The following is a 23,488-nucleotide window of genomic DNA, read 5'->3' as shown; positions in this document are numbered from 1 at the left end:
CGAAAGTCTACCGACTTGATACTAGATACTATATACTTGAATTCTTACGCCTACTTGTCGTTTTTTCTCTCTTCAATCCGCAGTTACCTCAATCGCGCATCTATACATTCGATGTAATAAGATGCTATTAGCTTTTTGCCGGTTACTTGAAACCGGTTTACACGATGAATTTAGCGAGCTTTGCATGCCGATCTTATACTCCGCTTGTATGTACTTACGTATTCAAACGACACATTACGCACAACACTTGTGGCAACAATTGTGACATTCTGTCGAAGTTTCAAATATATTATGTACTGCCATATTTCTTTTCTGACCTCCGTACAATTGCCTGTGAGAAGATAGTGATGCGTATTTCTGAGGAACAATAATCCATCAATTTATTACAGAATGTTACTCGAACTTCTTTTCACACCATTTACTCGTTTCACAACCAAAGTGCTGTGATGTCGTCATTACCGAGTGTGATATCGAGCGAATGTAAACACGTTTTGAAATTGACCAATCGAATCACAGTATAAAACTGTTTTTTTCCTCATCGCGCCCCCCCCCCCCCCCCCCCCAAAAAAAAAAAAAACTGTTCTCATGGATTGCCTCGCGCACCGATTCGAAATTTATATCTCGCGATCTTGGCGCGATCGAGGAAGAGAGAGCAGCGAAATAACGAGAGATGCTTTGCTCATACCCGCATACTCACATAAAATATATACCTACCCAACCGTTGGAACCACATGCAATAAAACTGTTCCACTTGGGATATATTTCAATGTCTTGGCCGCACCTTGTGACCACTTTCACTGGGGGGGGGGGGGGGGGGGGGGGGGGCTCCTCCTCCTCCTCCTCCTTCACGCGGTATATTTCTATACGCCTTCGTGTCGAGATGAAGAGAAGAAGAAAAAACAGCCACGTAATTGTCTGCGTGGCCATTTTCATATCTTTTAATTTTATTATCACTACCACCGTTTAATGAATAACGTCGCTTTGTTCAAATTTTCATTCCATATCTGTATCCATATAATATAAGCAAACCTTGTTTACCTATATAATTACTGCGATGGAATCGCATTGCGCAGGGTTACACGCTTACCATCTGCTGGTGATTCTTATGAGGCAGAGATTTTATTCTATTTCCTCTTTTACTTTTCTATCCCTTAATCAATCTCTTTCTTCTCTCTCTTTCCCTCTCTCTCCGTCCCGTTTCCCCCGCCTTCACCACAAGCCAGTATAACTTTTTCTCATCTTCTTACATCTTCTGCAGTCTCTATTCCGACTTCACTTCCGCTTCCCTTCGTCTAGATCCTAGACTAGACTTGAGATAATTTTTTCCACATTGTCGCCTCACTGTAAATGGTCATTACGATCCAAGAACGGAATGATATAATGGAAACCTGACAAGTTTAAGCAATCGGTGAAAATGATGAGTAACTTTTCTAATCGCAATATTGGGAAATTTTCATACGTGCCGAATTTTGCACCAATTAGTTAATTAGCAAGGATTTATCGACATCGCCTTCGAATGGATCTTGACCTCCTCCGACTTGGCTAGAAATCAGTGGCTTTCTTGGAGGACGGAGCCATGGAACTGCGGCTGGAGACAGCTACGGCAGAGTCGGAGTAACCGGTCGCGTGGACGAGAAGTTACCAATTGTGTTGGTTCTGCTTTGGCCAGGTGCGCGAGGTGGGGAAGGTGCATGAAAGACAGGGGGGCGCACCTGACTGACTAGCTCTCGGTATCCGAGATCCAAGAGCGCTCTTCCTGGACTCAGTCCGAGTTGGTGCCGCGAGCTGCAATGTCGCGGATCCTCTGCTGCTTCGACCGCCATGCCAGTTTGTCACAGTGATAGAATCCCGGCCGAAGATTGATTATGGATTTCAAAAAAATGAGTTACAGTTGAAAACTTGCCTGCCCCCAACAGTCTTGAACTGTCGCGACGTTACGGAAGTAACGATCAAACTGTGTCCACGTGTCATTAATCGCGATTGTGAAAAGCGGTATTAAGACTGTTATTGAAAATAGTGTAATAACAACCTCAATATCAAGTCAGGCAATAAGCCAGCCGACTGTAACGGTAAACGATCGACTCACGTTAGCCACTGAGTTTCAATCAACCGTCTTATAGATTCCTTCATAGATTGAAGTATTAGATCATTAACAGTGAAGGTTGGTTGCGATTGTTTTCCGGTGTGTTAATGTGGATCCATCAAAATCGATAGTCATGTCTTCGTACCATTGAAAACACCCTGGAGCATCGGGGCTGCAACTTGTTGACCGTCCTATACGAGGGTCCAATTGTAGACTAGATAAAGCTAGCTGCTTACAAGAGGTTTCCGTGACTTGACGTTATCTAACCAACACTCGTCCGGAGTGCTGCTGATGTATTATATTGAGGCAACACACAAGCTTGACCGCGAAGCGTCTCATTCAGTGGACGTTTGTTGTTTGAGAGGAAAGTCGTAGACCTTTGATAAATCGTGGAATCAGCGTGCAACGACGCTGGCTTAGCTTGATGCAAGCTTAAGTATCGAATGAGTGTCCGATGATAGTGGCCGGTGAATAATCCACGAAATTCGATCTGATTACCACAATCTTTGAAAGAAAAACTCTCTGTGTTCATCGCGTGTGATTGAGTGTAACGGTAATCATGGCTTCGGCGAAGAGCGTTTGCATACCAAAGTCGACGAATGGTGTCGGTCTTCAGAAATTCTACAACAATCCAAATTGGTCTCCATCTGGACCTCAGCGTCTGGCTAAAGCCAGAAGCACGTCGAACATTGCGAAGCAGATTTCATTAGCCGTAACGAATTCGCAAACACAACGACAGGATAAAAATGGCGTTGGTAACACGGCGAGTAAGCGGCATAGTATCAACGGGCCTCCGAACAATAGATCATCACCTGCAGGTGCCGTTACAAACAAAAGTGCGCGTTGCTCGACTTCATCGACGAAGTCGGCCGCGCCAAACGTGACCGTGATACAAATATCGGGAAGCGACACCGGTTTGGCAACAAACAATTCAGCCGGTAATCCAGTTCCGGCGGTACGCTCAAACGTATCTGGAAAACCGCGTCCAAGTCTGAGCAGACTGAGTCGAAGCAGCCTGTCCCTGAGCCCGATGAAGAGCGAGCCGAAAAATAAGACCAACAAAAAAGAGAAGGAAAATTCGTGCACCATACTGGAGGACAGAGCACTTTTGAAGAAAGGTTTACTTCCGAAAAAGCCGGACGCGCTTCAAAGAAAAGGTCTCAACCGATCCACCAGCCTGTGGAACGTTCCTGTAGACTCTACACAGCAGCAAAATACACCTTCGAAAAACAGACATAGCATCCATGAAGGAAACAAAAGCAATGCAATTGGAAGTGCTGGGAAAAACGAAAACAGGGGAATCCTGAATCGCACCACCAGCCTGTGGAGCGTTCCGTGCGCCGCTGGCTCGGGGAAAATGTCCAGAGCGAAATCCGTGTCGGGACTGCGACCCAGCCGAATACCACTATTCACGCAACATCTTAGCACACCAACTGCGGCCAATTGTTCTCTGGTCGATCTATCGCGAGTAGATCGTAACGCAGAGGTCAGTACATCCAAGAAGGTCGAAGACTGCGACGAGCTGGACCGATCCGTTGACGAGCACATTTACCAGAACTGTCAAGATGCCGCGGTCAAGCGAGTCGACCCAATTTATCAGAACTGCCGGACGAACTTGCCAATCCCAACGAAAAATTTACCCATTTACGAAAATCTCAAGGGCCAAGGTGCGTCGTTGGAGAGGTTCGACAGTCTCAAGGAGCAAACTCCGAACGACAAAAATGTCCCGGCGAAGAAGGAACTGCTGCGCACCAAATCCGTACCGTTAGAGGTTCACGATTCCGTGGACCTGGAAAAACGTGTCAAACAGTTGATGGCTGAGCTAGACGAGGACAATGATAACAAAAGCTCGAAAAGCGTCAAGAGAGATTTGAAGATAGACCTAGAAACTTGCCGGGCGAATCTTGCTAAGAGTAAGCAGGTCCTCTCGCGAAGTCGTGATAACTTGAACAGAAGCAGAGAAGAGCTTGCACGGAGCAAGGAGAATTTGTCTCGTAGTCAAGAAACATTGGAGAGAAGCCGTGGTTTCGCGAAAAGTCACGAGAGTCTTCTTCGTCGTGGCGAGCCAGAGACAAACATCCAGGAAATACGCCGGAACTGGGAGAACCAGATTAAAAAGTCACAAGAAAAGTCGGAATCTCCGATGACAAAAAACAAACCGTCACCGAAACCAAGAATCAACACGAACACCGTGAACTTGTCGAAGAAACCACCTCCGGTACCCGTGGCAACGGATGCGCTCCTTGAAGCGAAGAGAGTAAATGGCGCGAAGAGGGTGAAGGACATCGAGCACCTCGTAAACTTCTTCAACTGTAAAAATACCACTGAAGTTGTTCAGCAGTCACCTGGGGCAAAGGATATCATTGTTCCCAACGAATGGAATAAAGAAGGGTCTGTGGCAGCTAGCCCAGCCGCTGATGAGAACAACAAGGACATGTCGAAGAAGGACAAAAACGGATACATGTCCGACGACAATTGTTCCGAAGACAGCGGCCACATGAGCAACGAGAACGACGCGGAGTGGAAGGACCGCAACGAAGAATTGAAGAAATTCAACAAGAGCGAAGATTTCTTAAAGGGTATTATCCAGGACCTAGACACCAGCCTCGAAAGAACCATCGAGGTTTTTAACGCCACCCCGATAGTACAGCGCTTCATTCCCACCGCGGAAAAGAAATCGGCTAGAAAAAGTTTGTCCATATCCAGCGGGGCTAGCAGCATCGAAAGCTGGGAAGATGCAAAGTTGCAAAGCCCAAGGAGCTCCAGCGAGAGCGAAAGCTGGAAGACTGCGGCTACGAAAAAGATGTCGCCTGCCTCGCCGATTATACCGTTGGCCGAAAGACAACAGGTCACCATTAAAACTACACGCTACCGTACTCAGGTAGTGGGCGCTTGGTTGTGGAATTAATTCACGCGCAGTCAAGCTAATCTTTCTCATTTTCTTACCTTCCTTTCTCTTCATTTTCCTCCTCACGCTGATCTTGATATTTTCAGATAACGAGCTATTGAATTACTTTTATTCTTTTAAATCATGCTAACAGAAGTTTGGATCGCTCGATCCTTCTGACCGCCAAATTCGTTGACAGATCACACCGCATTCATCTTGTTTACAGTCAACTTTAACTTTTGCCAAGATTTCCCTCGGCCGTTGACCGTGGACAGCGAGTATTATTATAATTTGCAATGAAATTTTCAACAAGTTAGGGCCTTGATTTCCTCCCAATGCTCATCCGTTGTTGTTTCGTTTATTGCTCAGCATTCATTTAAATGTAAATAATCATAAGGGATGCCTTTGTATTCATGCAGCAGGTATATTAACACGTTGGTATAAATAAGAATACTGGCATAATAATATCAAGCCACACGTTGTAATTGTATCGCTTTTATCTCGCATCAAGCGAAGTGTCGCTATCTAGTTAAATTGGACGCGTGTCCATTTCCGTTGACAGATATTTTTCCGCTCTGGAGCGTTGGAACAACTCGAGTCTCAGAGGGATGAGAAGTTAACCGGTCACGTAATTTTGCTGCAAGCAAGATGCCGCGGATATCTTGCACGTCGTAAGCTCAACACCTTGAAGGTAAGCGTCGAAGCCGTTAACTGACTTTGCAATTATGCCGAATACCATGATCAAGAACCATAAAAATGATTAACGTCAACTTTTTCCGACTATTGGAAATCTTGTTGCAAATGTAAAACACTTTTATGTAACAGTTGCAAGACATGGCAGTGCGGTGTATACAAAGAAACGTGAGGAAGTTGATGTCTGTACGAGAATGGCCCTGGTGGCGTCTCTACGTTAAAGTAGCACCACTCCTCAATGTTCACCGCACCGAAGATCAGCTCAAGGCAAGAACGGTGAGTCGTTGGTTCTTCAAACGTTCTGTAGTAACTGTAGTTTTCACGTTTACATATTTAAAACTGTATTTGAATGCCAAATTACCCCGTAAAGATTTGGGAGGTAGAAACTGCTTTGCTCACATCAATTTGATTGGTTTGCAGGAAGAACTCGAGGTACTGAGGGCCAAGGTTGAAAGGCTGGAACAAGAGCGAAATCACCTGAAGCACGACAACGACAAATTGGAAAATAAGGTGAGTCTAAAGAAAAATACGTACCTACATATGTATCATTTTTTATCAGTATATAAGTAGGTTGACGACAATCTATAGTCAAAACCTGTTATAATAAACTTGAATTAGCCGACACGTAGCGAGGCTTTTGTGCGTTCCAATTAAATCTTTTGAATCCGTGTAATTGAAGGCGTGAATAGATGCTGGAATCACAATGCACAGAATTCTTGGACGGTCTCCCGATCGTCAGTCGTGAGGTTCGAAGTGTCCGACGTTCAGTTAACGTTCATGTGAGAGTTGGAATAATAAAATACCGAGAGTTTTTTCGTATATTATTAACCCGTCGATACGCATATCGCGCATTTTTTTTTTTTTTTTTTTTGCCATTTGGTATTTCGACAATGATCTGGATGTTTTCTAGTGCCGAATACGTAAGTTGCCAAATCTGTAGGATTGCATGTGAGGATCAGATGAGAACGAAATTCGTTGCGTGTTTCATAATGTGACGAGTCTACCCGGTGAAGACAGGTTTGCACTTAGCAATCAAACGAGCATTTAATTACGTGGATCTTATTTGTGGCTTTGAATACGAATGTACGAGATCGCAAGAGTGCAAAAGAGACGGAAAAAGCTTTTATACGACGAATAGTAAATGGATACAAACCGTCCGTAACTTTTATAAGGTCTACTTCAGACGGCTTGCTATTGTCAGTTGAAGACGACGTTCTCCGCGATGATAAGATTGGTTGGATGGTTAATCGGATACTTGGAAAACGTCGAATTCCATTCTCGAGGAACATCCACGTGGAGGATGAATCGGCTAAACTCTTTACCTCCTCAAAAGAGTAACCAAAAAAGGGCTGAAAGTGAACAAAAACATCGGTCTATCCTGAGAAGAGGACAAGAGTACCCGGAATTGAACGACTAGTTCGTCGACCTCGTCTCGCTGTCTCCTGTTAGTAAAAGGTGACGGCTCATGGGATTCGCACACCTGCTGCACATAAACCATCGGACGTTGGATTGGCAGTGGACAGATTCAATAAGAACAAGAGACCTCGAGTTGCAGCCGGATGAACGAATAGATGGACGATAGAGTATCTTCTGCCTGACCCCTAATGATTCAGTTCATATTATTAAACTCGTGAAATGAGCTTACTTCCCGATAGCTTACATAATCAAGACTGTCGGATGCTTCATCATAAATGAAAGGAACCCCTTGAAGGTGAGCTTCAAAGGGATGTCAGGTTCGGTTGATGTTTCTCAAGTATAATTTGACACCCATCCTTTAGAAACAGGAAAGTATCCTTATTTTCAGAAGCGAATTAGAGTTTACGATCATGTTTCTCACTCCTTTGATGAGCCGTTGCAGCAACCGATTGAGGCCGTATGCACATCAGTAAACAGATTCGACAAGCGTGTAAGAATATTCCTGGCTCCTGAGTCCCAGATTCGAAATGCAAATTTGTTGGGCCGAATTTTCTCGATGGTTGTTATTCGACAAGAAATGTAATAAGCGTCTAGCAGAACGTTTTTTCCTCGAAGTGAAATGTAGAAAAATACGTGCGCGGATACCGGCAGTTAATATTCTTTGATTGCTAGCGATTCTGTAAAATAGGAACAAACTCCTAATTAATCAGCGATCTCTGCTGATTGCTACGCGTCGTCAACTCGATTCTCTCTCCTCAATCGTGTTTTGCTTAAATGCATCTTCTCCAACCCTTCCACCCCGGAGAAGAGGGACAGCCACTAGTTGGCCAATGGCCAATTCCGTCTGCCTTTTCTCAGAATAACTCAGAGGTGACCACCTCCTCCACCACCTCCGTTTCCACGAACGTTTTGCTAACAGTACACCTCTGGGGGTCGAAGGCAAACGGCAGTTGCAATCCACCTCTTCGCTCGGCCGGTTCTTCGAGCTATTCAAAAGTATCCCGGTTACCGAATGTCAGTATTACGCAACCGAAGTTCATCTAAAATCTGCGAATCGGACCAGCTCAAAGAATTCAGTATCACGTAACGTAACCAGTTCGTTCTCCGTTTCAATATCGCACCCTAGCTAATGCGTGACGAGTGCGAATTACATAGAACAAGACGGAGTGAATAGTACATGTTGGATGTAAGGTCTAAAGCAAAGGAAGTGTTGATTCATGCGACGTTTCATTCAGAGAAATTGTTTTACAACATCGTTGTAACAGTGCGACGATGTAGTCAGTGCGAGTGACAGGAAATTCTCAACAATAGGCTTACACAGAGGTCTTACAATTACGCGGACAATGCACCATCTTGTCTTGTATCATAGTACGTGACAAAAAGTACTTGAAACAACGGTCGGACGTCTCGACACATCTGTCAGACCTATACGGGCATGATGCGGCCGACGGGCACTCCTCGGCTTTCTCTTTGAATAAAAAATCTCCAATTGAGAGATTTAGAAATGCCTCTAGCGCCTACTATGTATGCTGGACCCATACCATCGCCGATGGGTTCGTGTTTCGTGGAAAATGGGTGCGGCCACAATGCAGCGAGGAGACAACAGATGCCAATCAGAAAGTCGATGACTAGTGATCTCGCTGCTGGGATCGTCGGTAATCATTCGCGAAGGCCGCCCCTTCCTCCGAATTCGTTTCAGCAAAGACCGTTGAACAAAATTGCTATAATAAAACCAAACGCATCGACAAAAATTATCAGCAGAAGCCCATCACCATGCTTATCAATCGGTTCGAAAAGCTGCAGATCAATTACTCCGGTTCTTTCCCGGTCAACAAGGTCACCGTCCGTTGGCTCGGTCAGTTCTCATTCGGGAACGTCACCGATTCCCAGAAGAACGTTCCCCCAGGAGTCTATGCCCATGAAACTCGACGAACTGCAAGACAAGGAACAGGCGCCGGTCGTTTTCGATGCCAGTCTCAATTTTGTCCTGGGTATCGAGAAGCAGAAGGTTCGCCAATCCTTTCGACCGACCGCTGCACATCTAGAGCCCGCCACCGCTTCTTCTTTCCTGTCCTCAAGGATTTCGGAGTTCCTTCAGCGGACGGATCACGTGATGGACGAGTGGAAGAGCTTGGGGCACAAGGATGAAGCGACGGAGTTTGGATCCTTGACCAGCCTACCTCACAACGACAAGCATCGTCCCTTAGGCCGAAGCCGCAGTGCGACCAATATCATGATAAAAGGTTTTCAGTACTTCAGTAGAAGCAACAGCGTCGCGAAAAGTCCCTCGGGTACTCTGTCTCGATTGTCTGAGGACAGAACGCTGTCGGAATGCGACGGTGACGAGGTAGCGAGTAAAGCATAAATTACTTTTTAAGAACTCGCGAGAGCTTAGGGGAATTGGCCGAGTTCTACGATAGTGATATTTGACCGAATGGTCTCTGTCCATTTTCTTTTCCAGTTGAGCGAAATCACCGCTGACTTCGCCGAGGAACACTCGACCTCGACCCTTGCTGCCGAACGAATCGACGCCGAGACATCGGAGCGTCTCAGGCTGGAACGTGAGCTCCAGGATGTTACCCAGGAGAATAAAAACCTCCAGCAGACAACCGAGCGACTGGAAATGGAACTGTTGTACGCAAGAGCTGCCGATCTTAACGGGGTTGCATCCGACGGTGAGGACGGCGACGAAGGAGGTGTCTACAAGCAGAGGTACGAACATGCCGTCAGGGAACTTGAATTTACCAAGCGGAAGATGGCTCAGCAACACGAAGACGATCTCGAGCAGCTGGTTGGCCTCAAGAAACAACTCGAGAAGAAGGTGAGCGTCATAGTTGTTATTAAAAATCAGGTACCACTCCCTTGCGGTACGGTTATTTTTACCAGCACCTATACCACGTCTTGGAATCAGACACTACAGCGTACCACTTGAAATATATTTCAATTTAAAAATACTAAACTAAAATCTTCATCATAATCTTCTTTAGTTGGCGGATGCCTACGAAGAGGTTGAGGAACAACGACAGGTCGTTGGTCAATGGAAACGCCGAGTGCAAAAGCTGAACGGAGAAATGCACGACTTGCGTTTGCTGCTCGAGGAACAAACGGCGAGAAATAATCTTTTGGAAAAGAAACAACGCAAGTGAGTAGAAACGTTTTCCGTTCTATACATAGTAGGTAGTCTTTCGAAAGCTCCGATAGTAAATTTAGAAATGGAACACTCTGCAATTTCGTTTTACGGCAGAGTTGATTATTTCCATTATGTGCATGATTTACATTGGTCAGTTTCTCAATTCATCAGATCTAACAAGTGTTTGGCTTTCATCCAAGCGCCACAGTACCATCACTACCGGTAAATAATTACATTGGCATCCGTGATGGTCTGTGTCTGTTCGTTATTAGTTACTGGATTGAATCCAGCTTTCGATAAGAGAAATATATCACTTTTGCCTCGAAGGTATTACCAGTATCCGTAACGTGCACCATGTCAGTGTAACGTTTGTTTTTCTTTACCAGATTTGATTCTGAGACACAAAATCTGATGGATGATCTCAGACAAGAGAAAACACTACGAGAACGAATTACCAGGGAAAAAGAACTGGCGATTGCTGAGAAATTCACCATTGAACAAAACTTGAGTGTAAGTCAACTTTCAGAAACAATAGTTTAGGACATCGAAATCTCGTAAATTTTACCATATTACAAGTACATGTTGTGATAACAGGACGCCAGGCTAGAGATTGAATTGAAAGAGGAACGACTGCACAGTCTTACACAGGAGTTGGAGGATCTGACTTTCGGCGGAAAGACCGAGGAGGAAGTTGCTCAGCTGAAAAAGGCGAAACACGAACTGGAAAAGAAGACTAAGGACCAAGAAGAGGAGTTGGACGACTTTGCTGGACAAGTACAACTTTTGGAACAAGCAAAACTGAGACTAGAAATGAGTATTGAACAGCAGAGAAAAGAAATGCGGAAGGAAATGCAGCAGAGAGATGAGGAGCTGGAAGAAGTGCGCGGCAATGCGCATAAAAAACTCAAAGCTCTCGAGGCACAACTGGAGACGGAACACGAAGAGCGGACTATTCTTCTTCGAGAAAAACACGACCTGGAACGTCGGTTGGTAGCTTTCGAAGAACAGGATAGAACAGACCGCGCTACAGACGCTGAAAACATGCAAAGGTCGGTTCAATTTTCATCCATTTGAGGATTGCTGTTGAAGTTAAAAACTTCTGCGGCTCAAATAACTAACCGATCATTTTCTATTCTTCTAATGTAGACTGAAGAGGGACCTGAAAAGGACAAGGGCGCTGCTACGTGACGCGCAGACCATGTTGGAACGAACCAAAGGCGATTCTGCTGGCAAGGCTGCGCTTCGACAGCTGAAAAATCAGCTGGAAGACGCTGAATGCGCTCGGGCGGTTGCCATCAAGGCAAAACAGGCGTTGGAACTTGAACTTAACGAAACCCAAGCTGCTCTTGAAGAAGCATCTCGCCTTCGCTCGGAAGCTGACGAGCGAGCTAATGTTGCCTCTAGGGAACGAGCGGAGTTACGCTCTCAGTTGGAGGAAAACGAGGAAGAACTGGCAGAGGTTGGTAAACATCTTTGTAGTCCCTTTCCTTGAACATTGTCCGAAACTGGGCCTCTGATGTACACAAATGGTTTATATAGCAGTGTATGGTACTAGCCGAGTATAAGAAGAAAATATTTTAACGTACGAACATGGGTCCGTTATAAGATGTAGTTAATTAAAGTTCATCAAAAACGGGCGCTTCATGGGAGGTGTCAAACATCACAAAAATTCTTTTTATGTGTTCAGTTGGTGGCTTCAGATATTTTTCTTGGTGTTTAGCATAATCCAGGTAGCAAATGGTCGTTAGAGAATGAACACAATATCCCAGTTTCAAATAAAAAAGAGATTTAACGCGTATTAATAATATACACACCATACACTACCCACTAGTATGCATTACAATATTGTAGAAACGGGGCTCAACTCCCATAGGATTTGGTTCGAGGTTCTTTTCAAGTCATAAATCATGCTTCCAGGGTCCTCTTTACGTATTTAATAATATCGGTGTACCCTCAGGTTCTGAAGAAGTATCGAGCAGTGGTGCAACAGGTTTCTGCCGAGCAGGCGCAACTCCAAGATTCTCAGGCGCAAGTGGTAGCCTTAGAAGCCGAAAGATCGTCACTCAAAGATCAACTAACTGAACTTTCGCAGCGTCTCGAGTCCGTGGAACAGCTTGGTGACCCAACAGCAAACAGCCTAGCAACTCGAAGGTTAGAGTTCCGCACAAAGGAGCTTGAAAGTAAGCTGGAGTTGGAGCAAACTACCAGAGCACGATTGGAGGTCAGGGTTCATTTTCATCTACAGCGAAAACTACTCGTGGTCCATCTGCGTTATGAATGCTCATCTCTTTCCTTTTGCAGACCCAGATCGCCAGACTAAAGGAAAACGTGGATAAACTGCAGACCGAAGCAGCTCTTCTACGCACGAAGGAACAAACGGCGCAGGACGCGGCGAGGAGGCTGCAACGCTCCCTCAGGGAATCCCGCGATGAGGCAAGTTCCGCCGTTGCCCGGGAACACGAGACCATGAGAGCTCGACGCGACCTTGAAAAGACTTTGGAGGCAGCCGAGGCTGAGACCAAAGTTGCCCGCGACGATTTGCGTCTGGCTCTTCAAAGGATCGACGACCTCCAAAGCGCAATTCAAGGTGAATTAGACCTTGACTGCAGCGAGGAGGCGACAACCGATAACAGCGACAGGTCAGTGGCAAGGCAGTGTTGTTTATTCGAAGTGAACTTGTCGCCTATTTCTAACTGAATGAAAAACTCTTCTTTCTAGTAATATCTATTAAGCTGATGTATTTTTCAGTGATTGAACGAGTTTTCAACGCAATTAAAAAAGCGATAATTACAAAATGTAAACTGAAGCTGATCAATGAGGAAGAGAAATAGAAGTACGATCGGGACGAACAAGATTTGCATGAACGATTAGACGAGGTCCTCACCACAGAGGCGGTTATCAAGAATGCAAATGGAATGATGAGAAACTGTCTCAAAAGAATATAACGGTATGTCGCATTCTCAACTTTGGCGAAATATAAAGTAACATGTATTAATTAGAGACCGTATAGAATTGATTATGTACTATTGCTGTGTGATTGCGAAGACAGAAGTGATGAATGCAACTATTAGAGCGTTATTTTTACTATTCTTAGTGAATAATAAAATCAAACAAAAAACTAAGTAAATAAAAAAGCAAGCTGAAATACGTTTACGATTACCTGAGCTGTACTCCGACATGTAGAATCTAAAAGTCTGTAACACTGATCATACCACACTATCCTTATCGAAGTGTGGTAAATCAAGGAAATCGAGTGTCGTATTGCTTGCATCGAAGACTTTTGTTCCTCTCGCTTTTGTACGCGTGTGTTGCTATAACGCTGTTAAATGTCAGAATTGCCAAATGTCTTCCAATTATTTCGACAACTCGTCATCTCACACTTACTTGGAAGTATTTTATACCCAAACGGGCTCATAACAATCGTTTTATGTTTTACACAATTTGACCAGCGTGCTGGCATACAACGTCTGCGTCAGGAGGCTTAAATACTTAATGCCAATCAGCCAAACTGTGGAATCCTGTAATATTTTCATTTTCTACGACATGATTTAGAGATGTATAATCAATTCAACCATCGTAGACGATGATAACGTTCAATAAGCTAATCACTAAGTTCACTTTAAACGATTGTATAAATGATAAATATGTGGTTATTATTATATAAATATAAGACGATCAATTGTCTGTAAGGATTTATGTAACTTATTGCTTTGTATAATGCAAATCTTATTTAATTATTTCACAGGGTCTTCTGTATTAAAATCCCAATCCCCAAACTCAAAATACACAGCAAAATAAACATCTATCTTTCTCGTAGTTCGGCTGAGCGTGAGCGCAAAAAATCCTGTGCTTTCCAACCAAGTAACACACATGTTGTTAAAAGTACCGAAAATAGCCACCTGGTGTCGCAGGGAAACTGGCCGATCTCACGACAAAAAAGGCAGCCAAGTTACGGTAAAATCGAGAAACTCCAGATCCCAGCCTTACTGAGGTTTCTGGCCGTCCGATCGTCATAACCTATTCCTTTTAAAAATATTAGTGTCGATTCCAACAAAGTGTCAATCAACGAAATTCAGTACTGATGCTTATTGAATGCGAATCATTATCCAATTAGTGTCGGAATGAGCATGATAACGCCCGCTGACTCACGATGTAACAATACATATCTTGAAACCAGAATCAATTTTATTAATGCGGTGAAGACGTACCATTCATAGTCTGTTACGTGAAGCCAATTTGATTGAACCTAGCTTTGTTTCCTGGAAAGGTAGCATAAATTTATTTTTAATTATCCTGACTGTCTGAGCAAATAGGCACAAGTGAAAATTCTCACCTTTTCTATAAAATACAACATACTATCCTGGCTTTAAGCCAGCGTAATTGAAACCGAATCAACTCCGTAAATCGAAAAACGACTTTTGCAAGAGGTCACAAACCGATCCATGCTCCTGCTGTATGTTTATGTCAAATCGTAACACCTTACGACTCTCACATGCTCACGTATCACATGACATGCGTAGTGACATTGACGCTGATAAGTGTATGTTCGTTATCGCCACGGTAGGGCTGCTTACAAGTGCGTCGGCTAACTCGCCCAACGATAATTCTGCTCTGTTCTTGTATAAATATGAGATTACAGCATAAATTATGTATCCGTTGCACTATAACCAATTAAGTATGATCATTTGAAGCAGTGCAGTGCTTGATGTCTAACCAAGACTTGTAACAACTCGTGAGTATGGTCCAAATCCGTTATCTAAACATCATTAATACGAACAGTCTGTTATCTCATGTCGTGACGATCAACTGCGAACATTTGTACCACTAAACCGAATGATGTTGGTAAAATAGTGTGCAAGAGTCGCAACAATGGATAACGACAAGGCGGCTGCATCGAACTTGGTAAGTTGTGTTTCTATCATCTCTTCGAACTTATCCTTGAATATTCATTCTGTTCGCGAACTACGGAATATCTGACGATGACCCTGCACACGTGGATCTCCGGACGAAGCTCGCTATCGGAGAGACGTAGTCGAGCGTTGTGTCAACTTTTCGCGCCAATCCGAAAGCACTTTGGCTTATTGATATGATTGTGCCAGTTGGGCAGTGGTTGTCATTCCTTCGAATTCAACGTGAGATGAGTTGGGTATATGGTTGAAGTCATTTTTGATATCAGTGTTCCGCGTGTTTACCGGTTAAAAATTGTGCTAACGATACAGGAAATTTTCAACTGCGATTAGCTGCACGAATCTTGAAATATTTGAATATTGGTTTGACACAAAAATCGAACTTGTCAACCGCTGTCAATATGTAAGAATTAAAAAAATATCCCAGAGGTGACTGACCCGCCTGTTCGTCGAGTGTTCCGTGCGTGTATATCGGGACGTCGTTGCAAGGAACATGCGCGCGAGAAGTCGGAGATTATTTTGGTGAACCTACCAGGCCGAGGAGAATACCAAGAAACGAAGAGTTGTGAGAGGACGGGAAAGACGCCGAAGGGGCGAAAAACAACAGCTAGCTCTTCGAGTAGAATCATCCAGCGTTTCGAGTCGTCTAAGCTTCCCAGTGATTTAACGACACGCGTGCTATTTTCACGTTCCATTTTCTTCGTCCGCAGTTCGCGTCGCCGTTTTTCCATTCACGTTTATCGTTTCAATTGTTTAACGCAATTCATTGACTGTTCGGTTGATACACGATATGGTAATGTCAATCTCATTTAAACAAGATCTAATTACTCACGCGTTTCTATTAAATTTGTGCATTTCATAGTATGGAACTAAGGTTCAAACTCGACCTGTGAAATTGATCCGAACTTGAAACTCGATCCTCTTGTTTTCAAGAATGGATGATATTGTGATGTATCATATGTTTTATATGCTGTATCTTACGGCTCCTCGGGCTATTATATCAATGCTAATTGTATATCGCGATGTTCATTCAAAACCCAATGAGACGAATTGTGGCGATTGTCACACTGCGATACTTGATTAAAAAAGGTCGTCGAGATCCGATTGCAGCATCATAGAATTTTTTAAACTATGCTTATCTGACCTATAGTAGAATAAAACTTTTCTTCTTAAGGTCGATAGGACGGAGATAACTGGTTCTTGCCAGCACAAAACCGACCCAAACGGGAGAACTCAGTGGAAGCAATGGATGGGCAGCATCACTGGTAAGTGTGCTGGATTATGTACAGTTTCAAAATCAAAAATTGTGCCATCCAAGTTCGACTTATAGATCCATTTCAATAACTAATCACACCCTAAAACTTGAACCGAACTACGCGACTTGATTTCATCAGCTCTCACCACGAATTAAATTCTATATCAGTTTACGTTTACAGCAACGATGTCGATGATCTCCGCTGGCACTGTCTACGGGTGGTACACTACATGCATTTCCCGTCTTACAAGTCCCGAAGCTCAGGTGCAATTTACGACTGACGAAGGAGGCTGGCTTCTGTCTTTGACTGTAGTGGGGTCAATGATAGGACCGTTCATCGGAGCTGCTATGGCTGATAGTATCGGCCGGAAAAAGACTCTGCTGATATCTGTTCTTTACTTTATTATTGGCTGGGTAACCGTGATCTTTGCCCGAAGCGTGACAACGTACTACGTGGCTAGGCTGATCCTTGGCATCGGAGTCGGCGTTTCGTACACGGTAAACCCGATGTACGTTTCCGAGGTTGCCGACATAAACATTCGCGGTGCTCTTGGAACCTTGATAGCCACGAACGTGTTCACAGGTTCATTATTCGCCTGTGTAGTCGGATACTGGGCGTCCATACAGGTCCTGACAATGATACTTCTTTCGGTCCCGATTTTATTTTTGGCAACATTCATCTGGTTTCCGGAGAGCCCATATCACCTGGCAGCGAAGGGAAGATACGAGGAGGCTATGGCAGCCATCAAATTTTTCAAGGGCATCCAGGATGAGGTGGAAGTCAGGGAGGAGCTCGACTTTATTTTACGAAACATAAACGAGAACATAGACAGACAGAGCTTTCGGGAAAAGCTATCAGAGCTGCGTCTACCCAACAATCGCCGGGCTCTTTTCATCGTCATCGGTTTGATCGCCGCCCAACAACTGAGCGGGTCCTTCACCACTACTTCCTACTTGGAGGATCTCTTCAAGGACGCTCACATAGCCCTCGACCCCGACCTTGCGACATGCATCGTCTTGGCGGTGAGCCTGGTCTCTTGCACCTTGTCGACCTACACGGTGGAGAAGGCGGGTAGAAGGCCACTCCTGTTTGCCTCGACTCTGGGCACAACCACGACTCTGGGCATCCTTGCGACTTACATACTCCTGGAAACCCGGACCTCGATCGACATTTCGGTTGTCAACTGGATCCCAATTCTGGACGTAATCCTCTTCCAAATTGCGTACCAAATAGGCTTGGGAACTCTGACGAACTCTTTGATTGGTGAACTTTTCCCAACAAACGTCAAGGGCATCGCGGGCGCCACGATCACTGTCACCGACGGTATTTTGGGATCCACTATTTCCAAGCTTTATCAAGTAATCGGTGATCATCTCGGGATATACGTCGTTTATTACTTCTTTACTGGCTCCTGCCTTCTCGCGTTCTTCTTTGTTCTCGCATTTGTGCCAGAAACTAAAAACAAAACATTTGCTCAGATACAAATTGACTTGGGCGATAGTGAACTTCGGTGTGTTAAGCGAAGAAATAAAGACTGATGCATGAAGCCGTGCAGATATTTTTTTGTCTCATCTAATCGTCTCCACTCGTTCGTTAGCATAATTTTTCCGTTAACACCTGACCGCGCCCCCTTCCCTTCTTCCTCGATCATCTTTCGATATGCAAATGAAAGGAATACGGTGTGACTTACATATTGTCAAGCGGACATCGCGTCGCGAAAACATTTATTGAAACTCCGTAGCTTGGCTTGCAACTAGAGAAACAGACGCACGTGTCACTCAAGGCATTCTTATCATTGACAGTGTATCCCTGAATAACGGAGTTTGGTACAAGTTATAAAAATAATAACTCAGACGTCGCTGATATAACTGAAATACGAACAACCTATTCGTCGTTCTCAGCTGACGATCATCGGCATTTAATCAGTAACTGCGCGACTGCTTCGCTCGCACGAACTATTCTGGTGAGCTCGTATACAATGCAGTTGTATTTGTTTTTGCTGTTGCTTTATTCTGAGGTAATTACCAAGTAAATTATTACACGCAGTTGAATGGAATTGAACTCATTTCTAGTGGATTGAACAGGCCACATCTGATGGTACTTGTCGTAGCTTCGTGATCAAAGAAACAGATTCTTAATTACCGTGAGCGCTGAAGAGATAGAGAACATTGGCTTACTTTCTCCAACGTCCTCTCTCTCTCTTTCCTCGGCAACTGTCAACCCTGCATTCTAACTATTCGAAAGACTGGAATTTGTAGCCGCAAGACTATCATACAAACCATCGAAATGTATAAATAAAATGTTTGATTACTATTTTTCAGTAGAAATCTGTTTGATGTACGCAAACACATTTATCATACTACGCATACTAGTCGCTTTGCATGCTGGTCAATATCATCATTCGAAAAACGAGTATATCGACTTAAGAGGCTTACAGGCTGATTTTGAGTAAATAATGAATAAACCGACTGTGGGGAAAAGGACGCAATGGAAGCAATGGGCAGCTGGAATTACAGGTTAGTGTTTTTCGAGTGAATGATTGATGTGAGGCAATGGCTGAACACTAGAGCCTGACATTAATAGATACTCATTCATCACAATTCGACCAAGACTCTCGGCTTATCGCTCAGTTTATTAGCTTTCATAAAAGTTAATTTCAGCTAGTCTAGCGTTTACCAAATCGTTATCGTGTTTTGTGTGTAATCAAATCGTACTATTCAAGATATGATATTCATGTAGTTGCAATTGATCAATCAAAACTTTATTCGAATCTCAGTCTAACTTGTTACACTACTTCGTGATATCGGAGTTGAAGTTTGAAATATCTTTATGGGGGTACATGGGTTTAAAAATTTCAAAAAATCTATTTTAAATTTTATTTTTTATCCAATAGTACAACATGTGACGAATATTTTCCCTAAGTTTTAAGTCAATTGGAGTAAAAGTCTAGGAGAGAGAGCCTTCAGAAATACCTTTCTTCTTTTCTCAAAACTGTATTTTTGAAATCGGTGGCCAAACTTTCTTAAAAACTAGTGCACAGACCTTATTGAAATTTTGCACTTTTTCTAGATAGTATTGGCTAATGATTGAACAAAGGATTTTTTTTCTTCGATCACAACTTATTATACATGGTGTAAGGTGTACCGAAAATCGGACTTTTTTGCAAAAACTTCTGCAAAAATTCAAATTGCAATTATTTAAAAAATTCTTCGTTCATTCAGTAGCTATAATCACCTACTAACTGAAAATATTTGATTTTTTGATGTCAAATAAAGTTAGCATGAGTTATCGTCACCACCGCGAAAATACTGGGTCTCTAAAAACCAGTTTTGAACAACTGAATTTTCAAAAATTTCGGATGAAAATTTTATCAAATATCGTTCAAATATTGTTCTTTCATATGCCTTAAGTTTGAATATGCTTTTTTTCAACCTTCGAAACCTGTGTAACCCCTTAATGTAGCAGCTGATTAGCATTTACAATGGGCATTCCAATAAAATTCGACAAGTCTGTGACACTCACCGCCTTCAAATTTTAAAACTGCCCTTTTGAATTCTTTTTGAGACTTAGTTCAGGGGTTATGAATTTTCCAAAATCCCTAGTTTTGATGGATGCTTATCTTTCAGCTGATTCTAGTCCGTCACCAGGGGGTCACATCAAAAAATGTCTGAATTTTTTCTGTCACTTGAAGTATTGACTTTTTTCGAAATGAAACAAACGTTTTTTGAAAAACCGTTCACCATTCGAGAGATTTTCTCTCAGACATTCCTCCAAGTGACGTCTTAGCAAAGTACTGGAATCGCCTGTCAAACAAGCGACGGCCGAAAATAGAGATTATGAAAAAATTATAACTTCCGAATCAGGTGTAGGAAAAATCTGAAAACATTCATTCGTACGTCGAAGCTTAGGCACTTTCACATAAAAATTGATTAGCAAATCGGAAAGGGTGGGGATAAGAGACTGGTCGAAATTTATTTAAACTCCACAATACAATCATGTCAAAATCTGGGTGCAACAAATTGTTGAATGAATATTTCATTTCTGCCAACAGCCACCATGAGCATGGTCTGCGCTGGGACTGTCTACGGATGGGCGACAACCAATCTCTCTAGGTTGATGGATAAGGATTCTCACATCGTTATTACGTCGGACCAGAGTTCTTGGATAGTGTCATTGACAGGAATCGGTTCGATGATTGGACCCTTCATCGGAGCAGCCTGCGCCGATACGTTCGGCCGAAAAAGGACACTTCTATTGACAAGTTTGATATACGGAGTCGGCTGGCTGATCGATATATTTGCAACTAAAGTGGAAGAGCTGTACATCGCTCGCGTGATCCTAGGGACTGGGATCGGAATTTCCTACACGACAAATCCCATGTACGTCTCGGAGATCGCCGACGTCAACATCAAGGGCGCCCTCGGTACTTTGATTGCAGTGAACGTATTTACCGGGTCAGTTTTCACCTGCAGTTTAGGACCGTTCGTGGCGATAAGAACCCTTTCCATAGTTCTCTTCCTGATACCGATTCTCTTTCTGTGTCTGTTCGCCTGGTTCCCCGAGACTCCCTACTTCCTGGCCTCGAAGAAGAGGTACGTCGAGGCGGCTAAGTCACTCTCGTTTTTCAAAGGAATAACGGACAACCAAGAAGCAAAGAATGAACTCGAAGCAGTGATACTGAGCATAGAGAAGAACTCGGCCACTCAAAAGTGGACGACCAAATTCCGGGAAATGTTACGTCCGAACAATCGCAAGGCACTCGGTATCATCGTTTCCCTTATCATCGCCCAATTGATGAGCGGCAATTACACGACCATGTCGTATTTGGAGGTACTTTTCCAATCAGCGAATATCGGTATCAACACAAACTTGGCGACTGTGATAGTCTTGGTAATGGGACTTTTATCCTGTGCTCTTGCTACCGTCACTGTGGAAAAAGTTGGATGCAGACCGTTGCTCATGACCTCAACATTGGGAACATCCGTCACCTTGGCGGTATTGGCGAGCTACCTCATCGCCGATCGGAACGGCTTTAACGTGACATCGGTAAACTGGCTTCCGGTCGTCGCCATCATTCTTTTCCAGCTCGTCTATCAGCTCGGGCTTGGCGCGATTCCTGATGCCCTCATCGGCCAGCTGTTTCCGAATAATGTTAAAAGTATCGGCAGTGCCATAGTTACCATTTCGGACGGGGTTTTTGGTCTTGTTGTTGCAAAGTTGTATCAAGTGATCGGAGATGCCGTGGGTGAATACGTTGTGTACTATATATTTTCCGCTGCCTGCTTCCTGGCCTTCCTATTTGCATTTGTCTTCATACCGGAAACGAAGAATAAGGAGTTTGAAGAAATCCAACAAGATTTGGCTGTCAGCAGACTTCACTGCTGTAGGAGGTGAAATGAATCTGTTTTAAAGAACATTTGTCGTGCGACGTGAAGGGACACTTTTTTCAGTACTTATTCGAAAGCTTGCGTTTGTCGTGAGGTACATTAAGCTATTGGTCACTGTACATTATAGGAAGAGGATAGAAAATATCAATGTAACCACCTGGGAAACGGAGGTGATTGTGAATAATTCTTCGATCCCAAGACAAAGCAATAACATTTTTACACAAAGTTTACGCTTGGGAAGATTGCACCATCCGAATTTATCGAGCAGGAAATGCTGTGAGTCCATACTGATTATGACGTTAGCGCAACTCCGCAAACCAGGTACGAGTATGTGCTACGCTAAGGGTAACGTGTAATTATGCTAACGAGGCGTGATGATATCAATTACCGCATAAAACTGGTGCGTGCTGACAGCCACCTTCTAACTCCTGCAGAGTATTCCAGCATTTGCAGATCCCAACGTTGCTAAATATCATTCTACGTATACGGATATGGCAAACGCTTCTATAAACCAAACGTGCAGGTCATTTCCGTTTTCGAACGTTATACACGTATAATCTACGTTGAAAGTAGCAAGTTTCAATCTTGTATACGATGTTGTGATGGTTTCTCATGGTCAGAAATTATAAAAGGTATAAGAAATGCTTTTGAAACTTACATCAGTTGACGCCATGTTATGCTGACTAGGTTGTTAGCTGTTTCGGTTTAATGGCAGTACATAACGTGGGTTTCGTGAGTTTTGCAATGTACAATGAGTAATTTTTGCAAGATGAGCGTTGAAGATTGGTCTTTCCGCGTTCAGATAAGATTTTGTTCTCCGCAGTTTATGAGACGGCAGCAGTGCGAAATAATAATTTATGAAGACACCAGGTGTTGTTTATACTCGCTCGCTAGACCCATTCTCCAAGCCTCATGATTTATCTTCCTCAGAGCTACGGCGAAGCTTCACCGCCGCTTCTGCAGCTTCTTAATCGGTGGGCAGGATCTGAAGCCTGCGATATATCTTATATTGTTTATTGATTACGTCGAAGGTAATTAATTATCATCGCCCAACGGTTGGTACTCATTATTCTCAAAAGACTCTGCTCCTATGTTCCACAGAACGCATGACCCCAATAGTGAGAACACGTCTTTAGTTCCTCGACGATGTCGCAGCATCACATCGTCGGTATATCATACATCGAGTGAAATAATTATTTAGACCGACATGCACGGCAATTAGGAGCTGGTTTCAATTTCCAACTTTCAAAAGTGAGCGACACATATACGTAGATATAAATTTCAGAGCAAAAAGGGCGGAGTGGATTCTCCCGGCAGTTTTAATTCTATTGCAGGCACTTCCCGCTCGCAGGTATTCCAGACCACGTCCAATTTGTTTCTCCCAGTCCACGCAAAGCATTTTATATCCGGCACTCGTAGCAGCAGCAAGTGGGGTACATACCCATGGTTGCCCATTAAATCCTGATTTAACGCCAGTTCCATGGCGAAGTTTAGTGGGGCAGATACGTCTCGTTTAATGGATCAACGAGTATCGCAGCGCAGAACTGCGACGGTTCAAATAGGTTTCATCTCGAACGTGATCCGTATTAAGGTAAAAGCTAGCTGAATTTAAACTGCGTTCGACGCTTTTGGTGAGTATTGAAGGATCATTGAATGAATTCGTTTCTGATTTTGAAGGATGAAATTACTTTCGGCTTTTTGCCATAACGCGGTCAGCACCTTCTGGCGC

General features: G+C 43.6%; 3 protein-coding genes across 11 annotated transcripts in view; all 3 read left to right on the top strand.

The window, feature by feature from the left end:
• The window catches only part of LOC107216822 (unconventional myosin-XVIIIa), an 84,014-nt gene extending 70,068 nt beyond the window's left edge, over window positions 1-13,946 (top strand). For 3 of the 6 annotated variants that reach the window (XM_015654115.2, XM_015654116.2, XM_046733150.1), the window contains 11 exons: window positions 5,533-5,661; window positions 5,796-5,939; window positions 6,084-6,173; window positions 9,541-9,900; window positions 10,067-10,221; window positions 10,596-10,719; window positions 10,804-11,258; window positions 11,356-11,668; window positions 12,167-12,430; window positions 12,511-12,848; window positions 12,958-13,946. In XM_015654115.2, coding sequence (XP_015509601.1) covers window positions 5,533-5,661; window positions 5,796-5,939; window positions 6,084-6,173; window positions 9,541-9,900; window positions 10,067-10,221; window positions 10,596-10,719; window positions 10,804-11,258; window positions 11,356-11,668; window positions 12,167-12,430; window positions 12,511-12,848; window positions 12,958-12,964 — 2,379 coding nt within the window. In that variant the 3' untranslated portion in view covers window positions 12,965-13,946. Of the gene's footprint in view, window positions 1-1,768; window positions 4,965-5,532; window positions 5,662-5,795; window positions 5,940-6,083; window positions 6,174-7,975; window positions 9,427-9,540; window positions 9,901-10,066; window positions 10,222-10,595; window positions 10,720-10,803; window positions 11,259-11,355; window positions 11,669-12,166; window positions 12,431-12,510; window positions 12,849-12,957 lie in introns of those variants that run through there. The other 3 variants (XM_015654117.2, XM_046733149.1, XM_046733151.1) reach the window with 3 other exon arrangements.
• Window positions 13,947-14,167: 221 nt separating this feature from the next.
• LOC107216817 (facilitated trehalose transporter Tret1-like) lies at window positions 14,168-17,918 on the top strand. 4 transcript variants are annotated; one of them, XM_015654108.2, is made up of 3 exons: window positions 14,168-15,111; window positions 16,291-16,381; window positions 16,553-17,918. In XM_015654108.2, exons 1-3 carry the CDS (start codon window positions 15,079-15,081, stop codon window positions 17,908-17,910), a joined length of 1,482 nt encoding a protein of 493 aa, XP_015509594.1. In that variant the 5' UTR covers window positions 14,168-15,078; the 3' UTR covers window positions 17,911-17,918. The 4 variants fall into 4 exon arrangements, with proteins under 4 accessions (XP_015509594.1, XP_046589111.1, XP_046589110.1 ...); XM_046733155.1 differs by having other exon boundaries at window positions 15,094-15,111; window positions 16,540-17,918; XM_046733154.1 differs by lacking the exon at window positions 14,168-15,111 and adding an exon at window positions 15,329-15,909 and having other exon boundaries at window positions 16,540-17,918.
• A 24-nt stretch (window positions 17,919-17,942) lies between these two features.
• On the top strand, window positions 17,943-22,628 carry LOC107216836 (facilitated trehalose transporter Tret1). The gene is made up of 3 exons (XM_015654137.2): window positions 17,943-18,389; window positions 18,694-18,888; window positions 20,424-22,628. Exons 2-3 carry the CDS (start codon window positions 18,828-18,830, stop codon window positions 21,764-21,766), a joined length of 1,404 nt encoding a protein of 467 aa, XP_015509623.1. The 5' UTR covers window positions 17,943-18,389; window positions 18,694-18,827; the 3' UTR covers window positions 21,767-22,628.
• Window positions 22,629-23,488: the final 860 nt, after the last annotated feature.

This window comes from Neodiprion lecontei, chromosome 2 (assembly GCF_021901455.1).
Source record: "Neodiprion lecontei isolate iyNeoLeco1 chromosome 2, iyNeoLeco1.1, whole genome shotgun sequence".
Taxonomy (NCBI): Eukaryota; Metazoa; Arthropoda; class Insecta; order Hymenoptera; family Diprionidae; genus Neodiprion; species Neodiprion lecontei.
Note: the sequence above shows the minus strand (reverse complement) of the source record. Positions and strands in the feature narration are given on the sequence as shown.

Coding starts and splice junctions, on each gene's coding strand:
- LOC107216817 (XM_015654108.2), top strand. CDS start 15,079: ATGGATAACGACAAGGCGGCTGCATCGAACTTG. Junction 15,112..16,290: donor AGGCGGCTGCATCGAACTTG/GTAAGTTGTGTT, acceptor TTTCTTCTTAAG/GTCGATAGGACGGAGATAAC. Junction 16,382..16,552: donor ATGGATGGGCAGCATCACTG/GTAAGTGTGCTG, acceptor TTACGTTTACAG/CAACGATGTCGATGATCTCC.
- LOC107216836 (XM_015654137.2), top strand. CDS start 18,828: ATGAATAAACCGACTGTGGGGAAAAGGACGCAATGGAAGCAATGGGCA. Junction 18,889..20,423: donor ATGGGCAGCTGGAATTACAG/GTTAGTGTTTTT, acceptor TTCTGCCAACAG/CCACCATGAGCATGGTCTGC.